This window comes from Felis catus, chromosome D1, assembly GCF_018350175.1.
Source record: "Felis catus isolate Fca126 chromosome D1, F.catus_Fca126_mat1.0, whole genome shotgun sequence".
In the NCBI taxonomy this organism is placed as follows: Eukaryota; Metazoa; Chordata; class Mammalia; order Carnivora; family Felidae; genus Felis; species Felis catus.
Window position 1 is genome coordinate 73,159,234 of NC_058377.1, and position 18,128 is coordinate 73,177,361.

The 18,128-nt window shown below is 45.9% G+C and overlaps 1 protein-coding gene and 2 non-coding genes across 12 annotated transcripts in view; 2 read left to right on the plus strand and 1 right to left on the minus strand.

Moving 5' to 3' along the window:
- Window positions 1-10,011, minus strand: part of PLEKHA7 (pleckstrin homology domain containing A7) — a 222,667-nt gene extending 212,656 nt beyond the window's left edge. For all 10 annotated transcript variants that reach the window (XM_023239619.2, XM_023239617.2, XM_023239615.2 and 7 more), the window contains exons 1-3: window positions 9,884-10,011; window positions 9,685-9,761; window positions 9,533-9,590 (exon numbers count right to left, since the gene is read on the minus strand). In XM_023239619.2, coding sequence (XP_023095387.1) covers window positions 9,533-9,590; window positions 9,685-9,761; window positions 9,884-9,969 — 221 coding nt within the window. In that variant the 5' untranslated portion in view covers window positions 9,970-10,011. The remainder of the gene's footprint in view (window positions 1-9,532; window positions 9,591-9,684; window positions 9,762-9,883) is intronic.
- Window positions 5,636-5,708, plus strand: TRNAQ-CUG. Its single transcript has one exon. It is a non-coding gene; the product is annotated as a tRNA-Gln (tRNA).
- Window positions 10,012-17,557: 7,546 nt separating the features above from the next.
- LOC111556782 lies at window positions 17,558-17,663 on the plus strand. Its single transcript, XR_002736511.2, has one exon. It is a non-coding gene; the product is annotated as a U6 spliceosomal RNA (small nuclear RNA).
- The last annotated feature ends 465 nt before the right edge of the window (window positions 17,664-18,128 follow it).

Sequence of the window (18,128 nt, forward strand, 5' to 3'; positions counted from 1 at the left end):
CATTTCTACCCTACCTCATAGCTGTGTACATGTGCAAAGAGGGGCTCACATTTATTGGGCATTTACTAGGTGCCAGGCACTTGCAAAACCCTTTACATCAATTAATTCACGCAATCCCCACATTTATCCCTATTTCATTGGTGAGGAGAAAAGGCTTGAAAGGAGTAGGTAACTTACCAAGGACAGGGAGCTGTAACTTGTGGGATTGGAATTAGAATCTGGGAATCTGGAGCCCATGCACCTGCCCATGCACGTACCCACTGCCTCTTTAAACACACTCCCACCACATATACAACCCCTATACATTTTTCTTCATGATTAAGTTGTGCTATGCTTTGGCTTCCAGAAAAACCTGGCCAGCATCCAGGTGACCGGGAGTAGGCTAGATGGGAGACAGAGGGGTGGTCTGGCACAACTCAGTTCAGGCAAAAGATGACCTGAGATCACAACAGCTGCTGATGTTGTCTTCCTTGGGGCCTGTACATTCCTCTTCGGAGACGCATCACTTAGAGAGACTGGAAGGCCAATGAGCAGTCTCCCTACACTTCCCTGTCCCTTAAGACTGAACAGGGGAATTGGTGTACCCAAGAGTGTATGTTTCTGTTTAGGAAACCACAAAGCCATATGACAAACATGATGCATCTTGATCTTAACGGAAAATACAGGAAGGAATTTTATAGTAAGTTAAATTGAGGGTAAAGTCTACATGGAGTTTTGGATAGTACCCACATTTTGAGGACGTTTACTACCATCCAATCTCCCAGGCAAGTTGGCCTTCATCCTCTTCTGTCATTTGTCTGTGGTTGAAAAATCTGAGAAGCCCTTGTCTGAGACAACGAATTGTCCACCTGTTCTCTGAACCCTGAAGGCTGACCTAACACAGCATGCAGCTTTAGGAAGTCATTTTACCCCTCTGAGCCCACTTTTCTGCACGAAAAAAATGCAATAATTGTGAGCCTCCAACCAGATAACATTCATGAAGCACTCTGTAAACAATGAAACATTAACCCAAAACACTTCTCGTTTCAGAAAATTGAAACAAATGTTTTGACAGCCACTTAAAAACAACAGGCAAATAAAACCATATTCCTCCACGTTTCTCCCTCTGCCAATATTTATGCAAGACACCATGCCAGTTTACTGAGCAGAGAGATTCAAACCCATGCTCTCTTCTGAAGAGACAGGAAAACGGGAGCCAACACCTCATTAAATCACAAAATAATCCACATTGTGATGTGCTTTCTCAAAGAGGCTCCTTTTTCTGAAGCCCTATTTTAAGAAGCCCACAGTTTACTCCCATAAATATCGAGAGAATGGACAAAGTTACATCAATGCACCTGAAACCTACACCCACCCTCTTCACACACACAGCACTGTAAATCCAGAGTAGCACCTCTCCCACCATCCATCCCTGTCCTTTCTCTGAAACACATCCCTCCCAAGGGTAAAGAGACTTAATAAAGAAGCAACTTGCAACTGTTTTTCTTAAAGAGGTTTTCCCAGATCTTTTCTGGGATTGTTTTGAGAGCGTGATACAAATCACAGCTCTTAATCCTTCCTTCTGCTTTCTGCACAACACCACCGTTGTTCCTTATACACAGGACCTAAAGTTTCAATCCCTGCGCCAGTTTTCACTCCTGATAAAATAACCAGGAAACGAAACGTAAAGTGTGGGGTTATGCCAAAACTTGCCAAGCTGGGAGAGCCTTTTCTTAACTTTCAACAAGAGGCTTCAGAATTTCCAGTTTAAGTAGATGTATGCTGCAGTTTCCCAGAAATTCTTTACACGATTGTTGCTTTCTGGTTTGAAATAAAGTTTCTGGGACTACTGTTCCCAGCGATGAGAAAGATGACAAATGAGAAAGATGGCATATAAATGAACCAACAGGTTGGCACTGTATAAGACAAATTTTACTAACATGAAGTCCAACATTTGTCTGGGGAGAAAAATGTGGCACACAAGATAGACTTGTTCCCAAAGGGGCCTTGAAAACTGTCCCTTGCGTGATGGCATAATTAAATCTCAAGAGGGCAGCTGCCTGGCCCTTCCAGTATTCGCAGACTTTTCCAAAGGGCCTTCTATACTTGGTGCCTTACAGCCCACTGAGGGTGGGCTGATATTCTGTCATCCCTGGTTCAGCCTTCATTCCCCAACTCCTCTCTAACTTTCAGAGAAGGAGCGGCTGGGTGGCTCAGTCGGTTAAGGTTAAGTGTCTCAACTTCAGCTCAGGTCATGATTTCACGGTTTGTGAATTCGAACCATCAGGCTCTGTGCTGACAGCTCGGAGCCTGAAGCCTACTTCAGATTCTGTGTCTCCCTCTCTTGCTGTCCTTCCCTGCTCATGCTCGCTCGCTCTCTCTCTCTCTCTCTCAAAAATAAACATTAATTTTTTTAAAATTTCAGAGAAAATGGGTTTGCCGAATACAAAAACACACTCTAGATATTTAGCATTATCTCTAGAAGAATAACTCTTCCGAAGGAGTTTAGCTTAAGGCCTTGGCTCAGGCCTGATCCCCACTCCCTGCCTCCCTGGGACATGTTCTTAATTCCCAGCCACCTAGAGCCCCAAGCCCCACCCAGCCGTCCTGCTCCTCATTCCTGTCCAGGAGAGCCTGACCACCAGCACTCTTGCCCTGTGGTGGGTCAGAGTGGGCATGGTGGTGGTGGCTCAGTGTACAAGGTCATTACCCTCATATTTGCATTCAAAACATGGTATTCCACAATAGAGAGATAAACCTGAGAGTCACGCTAATAATTTAAATTTTTATTATTTGTTTTTACTTAGTATGACATTGAATAGCCAATAAAAAACACCATGACAAGTTGAGGGGAAAACTACAGAAGAAAGGAAAAAGTTTTATACTTTAATACATTTAAAGGCACCTTTTTCTGGCTTTCTGAACAAGTGGCCCTGCACTTTCATTTTGCACGGAGTCCTGCAAATCATGCAGCCAGGACCTGCTGCAGTCCAAAGGGCTGGGGAGGGGAAAGTCGGTCTTGCTTCAAGCCTCAGAAATGTTTTTCCCATTAGCCTCACCGGTCTCACTTGGGGATGGGCACCCACAAGGAGAATGGCACCTACATAGGCTGGCCCTGCAAAGCTCCAAAACTAAAACTGAGGAACCTAAAGCTAGAAGAGGACACCAGGGCCTGGCAACCAGGGAGGGAGACAACCAGCAAGGGAACACCAACAGATATCCCACTCTCCAGATGCAGAGCATGAGGTTAGAGGTGAAGAAGCCAGAGGAGGCCAGATCCTACAAGCACTGTTCTTGACAACAAGCATCTACATCCGAGAAGCCTGGGATCCAGGCACCAGATGTAACAGGCATATTTCTGGGCTGCTTCGCATCTTTTACCTTGCCCAGTCCCCCCCAAACCCCTGATCTCTTCCCCAACAAGGAGTTTTGCAAGACCTGGAATATTTACTAAACTCACTGAGTCCCTCAAAACATTACTGCTTCAATAAATACCAAGTGCCTACTCAGAGCCCAAAGCTGGGCTCGGTACCAAAGTCTCAGAGATGCAGAACAGGATACCAGCCTTCAAGGAGCAATCTTGGCACAGGCAGGGTCGCCAAGACCCCTCCTCTCTGCCATTCATTCTCTTTATCAACTCAGGACCTATTCAAAGACTGCTGTAAGGAGAAGCCAACCCACGGGGTGCCACAAAACCCCCAAAGACCAGCCCAGTGTAACATTCTTGCATTCAAGGCCTGTTCTAGAACTTTACTCTCTGGGGTCTCACGTTTGAAAAGGCTGTGCCTGCCAAACTTCTTTTACTAATTAATAATTAATGTCTTCCATTGCTTACTAATCAGACACTTGCACCACTACCAATCAGCTCAGGAAACCAAGAGCTGCTGCCTTTCTCAGGTGCCTCAATCCTCAGCAAAAGCAAAGAAGAACTCTGGCCCTGTGAGCCTTGAACAGCCTGACTTACAGCAATGGCACCTGGCACAGGCTCCTTCAAGTATCAGTGGTGGCTCTCACCTGTGACCTGGGGTCAGAGCTACCACCACTGCTGTGGTTACCATATTAGAGACTGAAGACCTACTTTTGGTCCCAGGGCCAAGCACTCCAGCCAAATCACTGAACCCTCATGGACCTGAGTTTCATCATCTGAAGAACAGGATAATCTCTGCTCTTCTGCTGCTACAGGCATCAAGTAAGAAAAGGTACCAGAAAAAAACCACCTGCCCTTTGCTTTTGGAATGCCAAGATTACTATGAGTTTCCACATCAGTAAACTGGGACTAGTAACAGCTCCTACCTCAACAAATTGTTGTGAAATTTAATCACATAATAGTTATAAAACAGTTCTTGGAATTTTTCAGACTTGAAAAGAAGAGGCTATTACATAATTGCTACTACTATTGTTGCTGTTGCTGTTAATGACACTATTATCTCCATTAATATTATATCTTGCTACCTGGATGAGAGACTCATGGGAAAGTAGAAAAATTTTGGAGAACAAGAAGCCTTCTTAAAAAGGATAGTAGCGAGCCAACGACAGCCAACCTGAATTGACCCAACAAGCTAGGTAAAGAGCAGGTCCAGAGTGGGAAGGATGGCAAAGGTTTCTGGCACAGAGTTCCTAAAACCCTTGGAATTTTCTTAAATGACTTGGGATGATGGTTTAGCGCAGGATGCTAAAGCATGGGCAAACAAGTGCAAGTTCAAACACAACTCCTGTTTATCAAAATCCTATGGATGTCATCCGACTTTTCAATATGTTGGAGAAAATATCTGGCTAGGTGGATTCAGCATATTTTCACCAAGATTGGCTGTTATTGCTTGGTTTAATGAAACTGCATTTTATGATTATAATGCCCTATCATGTTCCAAAGTTTGTGGCCATTACACACAGGTAGTTTGGGCCAATTCATATAAAGTCGGTTGTGCAATTACAGTGTGTCCTACACTTGGGAACCATGAAACTGCCATATATGTATGCAACTATGGACCTGCAGGAAATTTTCCAAATAGGCCCCCTTACACTAAAGGAGTATCCTGCTCTTTGTGTGCAAAAGAAGAAACCTGCGAAAACAAGCTCTGCCGTAATAAAGAACTTGATAAGCCTGAAAAATATCCAAATTGGAGTCCACAAGGGAAGGCACCTCAGCAGATATCATGTAATTCATTGTGCCTAGTTTCTGTTCTTCTGAGACTATTTTAATCATCATTTACATACAAGAAAAATTCTCAGACATGACAATAAACGAATAGTTTATAGCTAAAAAAAAAAAAAAAAAAGGAAAGTAGCATCACCAAGTCTAGAACTGGGGGAACCAGGAGTAGATTCCTCTTATGTTTTGCCTCTAATCCAAAAGTGAACCCAAAGTGCAGAAACCAAAACCAAAATGTACCTGCCTTAGCTCAAGTTTTTATGGCTTAAGAAATGTTCTGTGGGGGCACCTGGGTGGCTCAGTCAGTTAAGCATCTGACTTTGGCTCAGGTCATGATCTCACGGCTCATGGGCTCGAGCCCCGTGTCGGACTCTATGCTGACAGCTCGGAGCCTGGAGGCTGTTTTGGATTCTGTGTCTCCCTCTCTCCTACTCTCTCTCTCTCTCTCAAAAATGAATAATAAACATTAATTTTTTTTAAAAAAAGTAAGAAATGTACTGTGGGGATGCCTGACTGGCTCAGTTGGTAAAGCATGAGGCTCTGAATCTCAGGGTCCTGAGTTCGAGCCCCACATTGGGTAGAGATTACCTTAAAATAAAATACTCTGGATTTTCTCATGTACAGAAGGGCTAAAGAACCTGGATTAAAGAAACGATTTTTAAAAAGAAGCAGCAATGTACTCTGGAGGGTATCAAACATCTGCTAAATATCAGGAGCAACTGATGGATCCTGAAAACCTCACACAACTTTCCAGACCAAGGATCCATTGGGGGTGGGGGGGACCCCAGCTGTTCCAATGCTCCCTCTCACTGAGCCATATTAGAAAAGGATACAAAAAAAAAAAAAAAAAAGAGCATTCAGAAGTAATCATGGCAAATCTAAGAAAGCTGACTGACTAAAGCAAAGCATTTTTAGGTGAGGAAAAGGAAAACAATTACTCCCAAGCCCTTAAATCTCTCTCAAGAAGTTGTCTCAAAAGGAGATAGGAAATACAGTCAGCTGCCACAGTGTCCCAGCTTCCCATATGGCTGGCCTTTGAAGGTAGGGGACCAGACAGACACTGCTTTCCCCTAGGCCTGGGAGGACCCTTGGGGTGGGGAGTCAGGACTTGCTAAAGGATAATCACTGGGAACTTCACAGAGTTACCACAGAAGAGTCAGCAGAAGAGATGAAGTTCGGGAGGCTGTGGTAACGGCTGATAGAGTCCTACCCAGCCCTCAAGTCCCCCAACTCAAGACTTAGCCTAGTACTTCATGGAAAAGACAGGTACCATCAGACAGGAACACCTACCTCTCCCCTCACTGAACCTATCAACCTCCCAGCATGGGCTCTGGCATGGACAGTCCTTCCTCCCATAAAATGGGTGAAAGACCCTATTCCCAGCTGGGACCAGTGAGACTTAAGCTCCGGATCCCTTCCCATTCATCCCCTCAGAAACACTGCTCCAGCAACTGTCCCATCTCTTTCCTACATCATCCACTTCTCCCTCTCTCCTGGATCATTCCCAGAAAAACACAACATGCTCTATCATCTCTCACTAAAAAAACAGACCCCCCCCACCTCAAACCTACAACCCCTCTAATCCTCAGCTAATGTCTCAACCCCACTTCATAACCAAACTGCCTGAAAGATTCATCTATACTTATGGACTCCACTTCCATACCCCTGTTTTCTCTTCCACCTACTCCAGTCAAGTATTGTCCTTTAAGCTTCTGTGACCCACTCATTCTACTGGGTTTTCTCCTAGCTTCTGTTTCCTTTGCTGGATCCACCTCTTTTCCCCAACCTCTAAATGCTGCTATGTCCCAAGGCTTAGGTCATCTTTTCTGTCTACACTCTCATTCAAGGTGAGTTCAATTAATCTTGTGGCCTTGAATACCAGCTATAATACTTAAATATACCTCTTCAATCCTCTCTCTCCTGAGCATCTGACTAGTTGACATATTCATATCTCAAATGTCAAAACAAGATCTCATGCTCTCCTCCACTCCAAACACTCCTCCCCACAGCCCTCCCATCTCAATGATATGAGTACCATCCACTCAGGTACTTAAGCCTCTGGGAGTCATCTTTGACTTTTCTCTTTCTCTCACAGACTGCATCCAAATCATCAAGTCTGAATCTGACTACTTCTCTTCCTCTCCAGTACTACACCCTCATTCAAATCATCATTAACTCTTGCCTGGACTACAGCAACAGCCTGCTACTACTATCCTGCCCCTACCAGTTGCCCACCTACATACAGTCCACTCTACAGCAGGTAGAATGGTCTTTCGAAAAATGCAAATCAAATCACATTGCTCCCCTGCTTCAAACCCTCCAATAATTTCTCGCTGGGCTTAAAATAAAGTTTAAAGCCCCTTCCTCTGGCTCTACACCATTTAGCTCTTTCCTATCTGTAACCTCTTCTGTTGCTACTTTCTCCTTTGTTCACCACATTCCAGCCACACTAGCCTCTCCACGCTTCGAACTTGAACTTGAAGCTTTACAGCCCTTACTTTAATAGAACTGACTGTTCTATGGGGCGCCTGGGTGGCTCAGTTGATTAAGCGTCCAACTTCAGCTCAGGTCATGATCTCACGGTTTGTGGGTTCAAGCCTCACATCAGGCTCTGTGCTTGACAGCTCACAGCCTGAAGCCCGCTTTATATTCTGTGTCTCCCTCTCTCTCTGCCCCTCCCCTGCTCGTGCTGTCTCTGTCTCTCAAAAACAAATAAACGTTAAAAACAATTTAAAAAAAAAACAGAATTGGCTGTTCTCTTCTGGAAATGCTTTGCCACCTCATCAACACAAGGATGGCTCTTTCCTGTCATCCAAACTTTACCTTAAATGTCACCTATTCAGAAACAGCACTGATCTCTCAATCCAACCATACCACCCAGTCACTTGATATCACATGACGCTATTTTCATTTTCTGCACAGTAGTTACCACTGACATTATTCTTGTTTGGGGGGGGAGGAGTTGTTCAGTTTTTTTGTTTTGTTTTTTTTTCCTTCTTGTCTGCTCCCTCTCCCCACTAGACTTCAAGCTCCATGAGCATCCAGATCTTGCCTGCCTCATTCATTTCTGCACTTCCAATGCCTAGAACAATGAGGAACACACAAGGAGAAATCTAATAAAGATCAATAAAATGCAGTATGAGCCACACAGGCCCACTAACTGGGAGGTTCTAAGGTTCCAGCCAGCTCCTCAACTTCTCTCTCAAACACAGAGGTGAGGCAGGACAGCAGGACCCCAGCCAGTCCCAGTGTTCACTTGTATAAATCTCATCCACCAGAATTTCAAACATCCTGCAAGAGCCCAAACCAGGATAGGAGGATCCGGGATTTTCTGTGACCACCTTAGCTTCGACTATGCTGCTCCGCTACCGACTAGCAGTGCTCCGAGTTGAAGAAAGGAATTCTGACTCACAGGCCTCCAAAAGTAAGAGTCAGACCACCGTCCAGACCTTGGCTAGTTAATTCATTCAGTAAACAAAGATTTACCGAGTGCCTACTCTGTGCCAGGCACTGGGCAAAGGATCAAAAGCTGCTCCTGACCTCATGGAGCTGACCGGCGAGCACGCAGACGGTTGCAGAGAAACGGGGCAACACAGGTACACGCCCAGAGTGGGAAAGTAAGGACCACACTGGTGCTCGCGGCTGCACCGCGCCCTAGCTTACGGCTCCACGGATTTCATCTCTACAGACCCAGGTCTAGGGTAACCTGGCTAGAGGCACAACGCTCGCGGGCTTTTTCGGAACAGCTACCGCTTGACTAGCGGAGACAGGAGTGACTGTCCCTGTGGAGCGCCGGCTTTCAGAGACGCACAGTGCTCGAGGAATATTATTGGCTGATGGGTTCCCTCCCCACGCTCACCCCTCCCCCGCAGGCCCGCGCTCAGGCTGGGGAGGGGGCCGAGGTTCCGACTCTCCGCCACCGTCCCAGAGAACGAGGTCGAAACCAAAGCGTCCTCTCTACTCCCCGCTCCCCTCCCTCTCTACTCCCCACTCCCCAGCCCCCAGTACTCGGACCCCAGGCGCAACCCCCCACCCCGCTGGGGCACCTCCCGGCTCCGTGCGGCCCGAGACCCCAGCGGGGAGGCGTGTCCGGGCCCTCACACCCGGGCCCGAATCCCTCCCAACTACAGGACCAGCGGGTAGTTTGCGGCCCCCGCCCCCTCTGCCGGCCGGATTCCGGCCCCCCGCGGAGATACGGACCCCACCGACCCCCTCCCCGTGCCCGCCACACAACTCCAGCACACAAAACCCCACAAGAGAGCGGCCGCGGCGCTGTGCGCGCCAACTCGCCCGGGACCCGCGCGGGAGGCGGGAGGCGGGAGGCGGGAGGCGGGGGCGCGCGGCGGGAACCGGTCGGGCCCCGCTGCACAGGTGTGAGCCCAGCGCGGCGCCCCGGTCACTCACTCGATGAAGTAGCTGGCGCCCTCCTCCGTGAAGCCCTCCTCCCAGCCGCGGGGCAGGTCTGCGGAAATGCCAAAAAGAGTCAGGTCAAACTTGGGCCGCCCCGGCGCGCGCCCCCCGAGTGCCGCCCCCCACCCCGCCTGCCCCGCGCCTACCTGAGCGGATCATGTGGCCCGAGTTGACGGGCTCCCCGGTGCGCGGGTGCAGCCAGGTCGTGCGGCGGAGCTCGTCACTGCGGGAGAGAGGTGCACCTGTTAGCGCCGCCGCCGCTCTGGGGGCGCCCGCCCGGCCCCGCACCCCTCCCGGCCCGCGCCCCCGCCCGCGTGCCCGCGTGCCCGCTTGCCCGCGCCGCACTTGATGAAGAAGACGCGGCCGTCCCGGCACACGCCGTAGGACCAGTGCTCAGGTAAAGTGTCCCGCCCGACCGCCGCCGCCGCCATGTTCGCCGAGCGCCGAGCCGCCGCGGCCGCCGCGGGGCGGGGGAGAGGGGGCGGGGGCGGAGGCGGGGGAGGGGGCGGCGCGGGCGGCGGGCCGGCGGGCTCGGCCTGCGCGGGCCCGGGCGGCGACCCGGGGCGCTCCATCGCGGCGCGCGGCGACGTCCCGGCAGTCCCCAGTTACGGCGCGGCCGCGGGAGTTCGCCGCACCGGCCGACCCGAGCGCGGTGGCCGCGGCCTTTGTCCCCGCGCCTTCCCCGCCCCCCGCCGGCCGGCCCGGGCGCGCCCGCCGCGCGCCCCTTGGCCCCTGAGGCCCCGAGGCCCCGAGACCCGGGCGGGGCCGAGGGCCGCTGTTGGGGCGCCTCGGGCAAACTCCGGAAACTAGGTGCACCCCGAACGCTCCAGTAAGCCCCACCCGACTTCCACGACAAATGTGCCTCCAGGAACTTCTGGAGTTCTTTCTGAACCATGCAAACCTAAACAGGTTCCATCCATATTCCGAGCCTCGGTGTGTGCCTTTCTCTGTAAAATAAAGTCAATAGTAAGTACCACAAGAGATCGTTGGGTAGATTCTATGAAGTTTCTATGGTGTAGAGTAATTGGCCCCTGGCCCCCAGCAGGTGCTCTATTAATGCCAGGTCAAGCGTGATTTCATTTTCCCAAGTTTTCAGCTGGGATATGAAGCAGGAGACGGCAGGTTCTCTCCTCACACACCTCACACACACACACAGCCCTGAAGTTACCGGGATTGTAGGCTGCTTCTGCCTTTAATTCCTGTCAAGTGACAGAAAGAGACGCTGTGGACCTGGCTGCATCTGTCTGTCTTTAGAAGAGCAGACCCTACAGTCCGGGCCTTTAGTGGGGGCTCTGGGAAGTTCTTTACATGGCTGCAGCCTTCTCATAGTCAGGCCTATGCTGGGAACTCAGCTCCTGGGGGATCCGTCCCCTGACCCCTTTGTCCAAAAGAGACCCTTCTCCTCCTCCCTTCACCATCCCATTACTTGTGTGCACTTAATTGATATTCTTATGCATGTGTGTGTGTTTATTGCCTTGTATGTTGTATATCAGCCCCTCCCTCCCACACACACACACTAAAATGTCTGCTGCATGATAAGAGGGACCTTGCTCTGTCCCATATACTGCCATATTCCCAGTGCTTGGAACAGTGCCGGGCTCCTGTGTGCATTCAATAAATGCTGAAAAAGTGCATACAACCCCTTCTGCACTGACACCCCTGTACGCTGAGCATGAACAGAAAGGAAGCTGGGCTCTGGGAGATGTCAACCCGAACCTTCAAGCGGCATAGGCTGTAGTTAGTGGAAAGAGGAAACTGTAGGTAGTATGGGCACCGTTATTCAGAAAAGCACCCCAGACAGGTGAAAATCAGTTGGGCCCAGAAGGACTGCTCAGGTTTGACTGAGAAAAGAGCACCCCAGAGGAGAAGGATGGGAGAGCAAACACAGGCTCATGGGAAGGGTATGGGATGTTGAAGAGACCATAAAGGTTCCCTTCCTTGAGACAAACAGTGGTATTGGGGAAGGAGGTTGGTATGAGTTATAAGTGGGGGGTGGGGGGGGCAGGGGGACACCTAGCTGGCTCAGTCTGTGGAATGTGTGGCTCTTGACCTCAGGGTCATGGGTTTGAGCCCCACGATGAGTATAGAAAATGCTTCAATATGGGGCGCCTGGGTGGCTCAGTCGGTTGGGCGTCCGACTTCGGCTCAGGTCATGATCTCGCGGTCCGTGAGTTCAAGCCCCGCATCGGGCTCTCTGCTGACAGCTCAGAGCCTGGAGCCTGTTTCAGATTCTGTGTCTCCCTCTCTCTCTGACCTTCCCCCATTCATGCTCTGTCTCTCTCTGTCTCAAAAATGAATAAACATTAAAAAAAAATTAGAAAATGCTTAAATAAATAAAATTTTTTCAAAATCTCGAAAGAAAGAAAGGGTTTGTGTGATTGTGGAGAACACTAAACACCTGTCTGAAAGGACCTCTTGCCTTTGAGGAGGTGCTTGAGCAAATGACAATAAGAAAGTTGTGTTTTTATTCTTTTCTTTTAAGTTTATTTATTTATTTTGAGATAGAGCACAAACAGGTGAGGGGCAGAGAAGGAGAAACACAATCCCAAGCAGGCTCCACACCATCAGCGCAGAGTCTGATGCAGGACTCGAACTCACAAAATGCAAGATCATTGAGCCAAGGTCAAGAGTCAGACACTTCAGTCACCCAGGTACCCCAGTTGTGTTTTTATTCTTAAATTTTAATTTAAGATAATAACGAAATAGACAAAAGATATGAACACAGTTCACAGAAAAGTAATACAAGTGTCTTTTAAACAAATGAAAGATACTCAAACATCTCGTAATAGGAAAAATGCAGATTAAAATTAAATTGAGATACTATTTTTTTTAATGTTTACTTATTTGGGGGGGGGAGACAATGAGTGGGGGAGGGTCAGAGAGAGAGAATCCTAAGCAGGCTTTGTGCTGACAGCACAGAGCCCAACGCAGGGCTCAGTCTCACAAACCATGAAATCATGACCTGAGCCAAAATCAAGAGCTGGACGTTTAACCAACTGAGACACCCAGGCACCCCAAGATAGTATTTTTTTTAGATATCAGGTTGGCAAAAATGTGCATTGTAGAGAAAGACATTCATATTCATTGTTGGTGGGACTACAAAATGGTTGTCTCTTTGAAGGCGATTTGGCGACAGCTATTACAATTTAAATGCATATATCTTTTGACCTAGCAATTCCACTGCTAGAAATTTATCTTACATTAGTGCTCATACAGAGACACAAAGACCTGTGTACCAGAGTATTCACTGCAGCATTGTCAATAGTTACAAAAGACTGGATACAACCTAAATGTCTATCAAAAAAGAACAAGTTCATGTGGTGATGGATGTTAACTAGACATCGTGGTGGTATTTTGCAACATATACAGATATTGAATCATTCTGTTGTATACATGAAACTAATACAATGTCATTTATGCCTCAATTTAAATACAAAAGAATAGATAAATTAAATTATGTCATACTTGGGGCGCCTGGATGGCTCAGTCAGTTGAGCGTCCGACTTTGGCTCCAGTCATGATCTCAGGGTTTGTGGGTTTGAGCCCCGCATCAGGCTCTGTGCTGACAGCTCAGAGCCTGGAGCCTGCTTCGGATTCTGTGTCTCCCTCTCTCTGCTTCTCCTCTGCTCATGGTCTCTCTCTCTCTGTCTCTCAAAAATAAAATAAAAGTTAAAAAAATTTTTTTAAATTATATTATACTCTTACAATGGGATGCTATACAGCTGTTAAAAAGAATGAGCTAGATGTTATGTACTGATATGGAATGGTCTCCAAGACATTAAGGGGAACACAAGATGCAGAACTGAGTATATGGTATACTACTATTAATATATAGGGAACATCATGGTTGAATAAGATATCCCTTGTTTGTGCCCCCCCCAACAACAATAATTTAGCATCTATCCATGGACAAAAGTGCTCTTGTGGGAGCTGTGGGATCCAGCACCATAGGCCAGTGGACCTGGGAAAAGTCTCATCCACATGTTGCATTGGGCAATAGGCACACACACGTTGGTCCCAGTGTGGACCCTGCAGTGGCCCGTGAATCAACTCCCTCCCCTCTCAGCCACAGTCCAGGAGCCCCTGGAAAACAGCATCTTATACAATCACTTATGGCTGAGAGGGTCTTATTGTAGAAGTCCAGGTTTCCAGCAAAGAAGTTCTAGCGTACAGCTGGAGGAAAAACACAAGTTTAGATGCATTGGAAAGGCAGCTATTAAAGACTAGAGGAGATGAGTGCTCTTTCAAAGATGGAGAGAGCAATATAAAACTTCAAGGAATGTGAAACATGGATCACAATCATCTTTCAATAACCAGTCTCGACATGGGGGTCTTTCAGTCTCAATCATCAGTCACAATCATCTTTCAGTCCCAACATGGAGACCTGCAATTTACCCAACAGATAATTTGAAATACCTGTTTTAGGGAAACTCAATGAGCTACAGGAAAACACAGAAAGGCAATTTGATGAAATCAAGAAAACAGTACATGAACAAAATGAGAAGTTTAACAAAGAGATAGAAATCACAAAAAAGAACCAAACAAAAAATTCTAGAGCTGGAGAATACAATGAATGAAATGAAAACTGCAATAGACACATCAACGGCAGGATGGATTGAGAAGAGAGAATCTGTTAGAAGATAGGAACTTTGAAATTATGTAGTCAGAGGAGAACAAAATAAAAAAGATGAAAAGGAGTGAAGATAGCCTACATGAATTATGACAAACCATCAAAAGAAATAATTTATGAATTATGGAGTTCCAGAGTGAGAAGGGAGAAGAAAGGTTATTTAAAGAAATAATGGCTGGGGCGCCTGGGTGGCTCAGTTGGTTGTTTGCCTCTTGATTTTGGCTCAGGTCATGATCTCATGGCTCATGAGTTCAAGCCCTGAGTTGGGCTTTTCACTGACAGCACAGAGTCTGCTTGGGATTCTCTCTTTCTCCCTCTCCTGTGCTTGTGCTCTCTTTCTCTCTCAAAATAAATAAATAAACTTAAGAAAATAGAAAAGAAATAATAGCTGAGAACTGCCCAAATCTGGTGAAAGATTTGGATATCCAAGTTCAAGAAGCTCATAGGTCACCAAATGAACTCAAAGAGATCCTCTCCAAGACATATAATAAAATTGTCAAAAATCAAAGTTAAAAAAGGAATCTTAAAAGCAGGAAGAGAGGGGGGCGCCTGGGTGGCGCAGTCGGTTAAGTGTCCGACTTCAGCCAGGTCACGATCTCGCGGTCCATGAGTTCGAGCCCCGCGTCAGGCTCTGGGCTGATGGCTCAGAGCCTGGAGACTGTTTCCGATTCAGTGTCTCCCTCTCTCTCTGCCCCTCCCCCGTTCATGCTCTGTCTCTCTCTGTCCCAAAAATAAATAAACGTTGGAAAAAAAAATTTTTAAAGCAGGAAGAGAAAAGAAGCTTATAACATACAAAGAACCTCCCCCATAAGGCAGTCAGAATCTCAGCAGAAACCTCACAGCCTCAGAGAAAATGAGATGATATATTCAAACTGCTAAAAGAAAAAAACCTGCCAACCAAGAGTACTCTATTTGGCAAAGTTATCCGTCAGAAATGAAGAAGAAATAAAGAATTTTCCAGAAAAACAAAAGCTAAGGAAGACCTGCCTTATAAGAAATGCTGAAAGGAGTCCTTTAAACTGAAATGAAAGGATACTAATTAGTAACAAGAAAACACATCAATAGATGAGTGAATAAAGAAGTTTTGAGATATCTATAGATACAGGTATTCATATCTATATGAGAATATATATATATTCTCATATATAGTGATATATGAGATATATACATATATACACATGTATATACATATATATGTATATACATATGTATATGTGTGTACGTATATGTAAGTATGTCTGTGTACATATGTATATATGTGTACATATATGTGTATATATACATATATATCTCCTACAAATAAGAATAATGTATATTATATATATATATATATATCTCATACAAATAAGAATAATATTTAGTCATGCAGGAGAAAGAAATCCTGCCACTTATGACAACAAGGATATACCCTGAGGGCATTATGCTAAGTGAAATAAGTCAGAGAAAAATAAATACTGTGTGATATCACTTATATGCAGAATATAAACTCATAACTCATAGAAACAGAGAGTAGAATGCTAAATGCCAGAGGGTGGGGGATACGGGGAGATGTTTATCAAAGGGTACAAACATCCAGTTTTAAGTTGTGGGGATCTAATATACAGCATGGTGGTTATAGTTAACAATTCTGTATTATATAGTTGAAAGTTGCTAAGAGACTAGATCTTAAATGTTCTCACCACAAAAAAGTAATTATGTAAGGTGATAGAGCTGTTCACTAATACTACTGTAGTAATCATTTCACAATACCTAAGTATGAAATCAACACGTTATACTTATTAAACTTACTCTGTCAACTTTATCTAAATAAAACTAATATATAAATACAAATATGTATAGTCCCTAGATGAAAACACAAGAACAGGTAAGGTGATTGTTTCAGTGATAGCAATGGGAGAGACTTTTCCTTGTGTCCCTTTTTGAACTGTTTGATATTTTTACCATTAAAACATATACGTAGAATTGGCAGTGAGCAGAGCTTGAAGTGGCTGAGGCCTGCTGATGGGGCTTTGGAGATGGACAGCCAGATTCTTCATGATGACTACCTGGCGGTTTTCCTACATGCCTGTGAGAATCCCCCAGCATGAATTCCTCCTCAGAAGATGGTACACCATACACACTACAGCGATGAGCTGAGACACAGTTTCTGCCCCCAGTCCTCACACTGACAAAGCCCCCTGGAGCTCAGCTGGGACTTAACATCCAAAGAGGAAGGGCCTCCCAGCTAGGTGACTTCTTTTCAAGATGATTCCTGACCTTGGTGCACACTGAACAGGACTTCAGAAAAGAGACCAAACCCTAGGTGTGAATGATGTGGATTTCTAAGATATTGAGCACAGCAAGGCTGTTGAGATCCTGAAGACAGCCGGCAAAATCAGCACATGTGTCTGCTTCTCTCTGTACAAGTGAAGGAGAGGACTATACACTGGAGAGTTGCAACCCACAGCCCTCCGCTTGGAATCTTCTGGGGAAAAGCTGACAAGGCCCCAGGGAAGCCATTTGGGAAACTACTCTCAGCCCATCCCTGGCACAGTGGAGTGGGGAGGATGGGGTGACAGTGAGACCCTGCACTGAGCCCATTAGCCAAATGCATCGCCCGAACTACTGTACTTTTAGTGACCTGGTTTTCTAGGTGAGCTTCTTTCCCTGGATGGAGAAGGATGATGACATCTAGGTACAACCTAGCCTGTGGAGAACTCTGCTAGGAAAAGCAACTGACATTTACCAAATACCATGTTTTAGGCATTTACATATATGTCATATCATTTTCATTAGAGTATAGAAATCAGTAGAAAAAAGAATCTTGAGGCCTCCCATCCAATCTGCCTGGCCATCTCCTCCCATCTTTATATTACCAGTCTCATACACTTTGGAGATTCCAGTGAGACCCTGTTTCCCCCTCTTCTTCCTTCTCCTATTATCTACCCCCGCCAAAAGTAAAATGCAACATTGAAGGGAAAAAAAAATATGTATATTTAAGGATAAAATATAATTCATCAAGAAAACCAATAAGAAATACCATGAAATTATTTCAATAAATGCCAAAAGATGTATTTGATAAAACTATCACTATTTAAAAAATTATGTTAGAATCTAAAATTAAAAACAGTGACAATATCAAATGCTAGTGAATATACAGAGAAACTGCATCCTGGAAAATAATTTGCGAATTTCTTTAAAAAATAAACATTCACTTAACCAGCATGGTAACCATACATGGTTACCAGTATGACCCAGCAATCCTATTCCTGGACATTTATCTCAGAGAAATGAAGCATATATCCTTGTAAAAGCTTCTGCATGATTGGTCAGAGCAGGTTTTTGTAATAGACAAAAACTGGAAACAAAATGTTCTATAATAAGTGAATGGTTTAAAAAACTGTGGTACAGTGCTCACTTCGGCAGCACATATACTAAAATGGGAACAATACAGAGAAGATTAACATGGTCCCTGCACAAGGAGGCTTGCAAATTCATAAAGTCTTCCATATTTAAAAAACAACGCAAGGGGCACCTGGGTGGCTCAGTCGGTTAAGCGTCCGACTTCGGCTCAGGTCATGATCTCGCGGTCTATGAGTTCGAGCCCCGTGTGGGGCTCTGTGCTGACAGCTCAGAGCCTGGAGCCTGCTTCGGATTCTGTGTCTTCCTCTCTCTCTGACCCTCCCCCATTCATGCTCTGTCTCTCTCTGTCTCAAAAATAAACGTTTAAAATAAATAAATAAATAATAAAAAACAACACAAAACAAAACAAAAGTTGGTACATCTGTACTATGGAATACTACCTGGTAATAAAAAGGAACAAACTATTGATACACCAACTTGAATGGACCTCCAGGCAATATGCTGAAAGAGCCAATTTGAAAAGGTTACATACTATTTGATACTACCATATTTTCAAAATAAAAAAATACAGAGAGGGGCGCCTGGGTGGCTCAACCAGTTAAGCCTCCGACTTTGGCT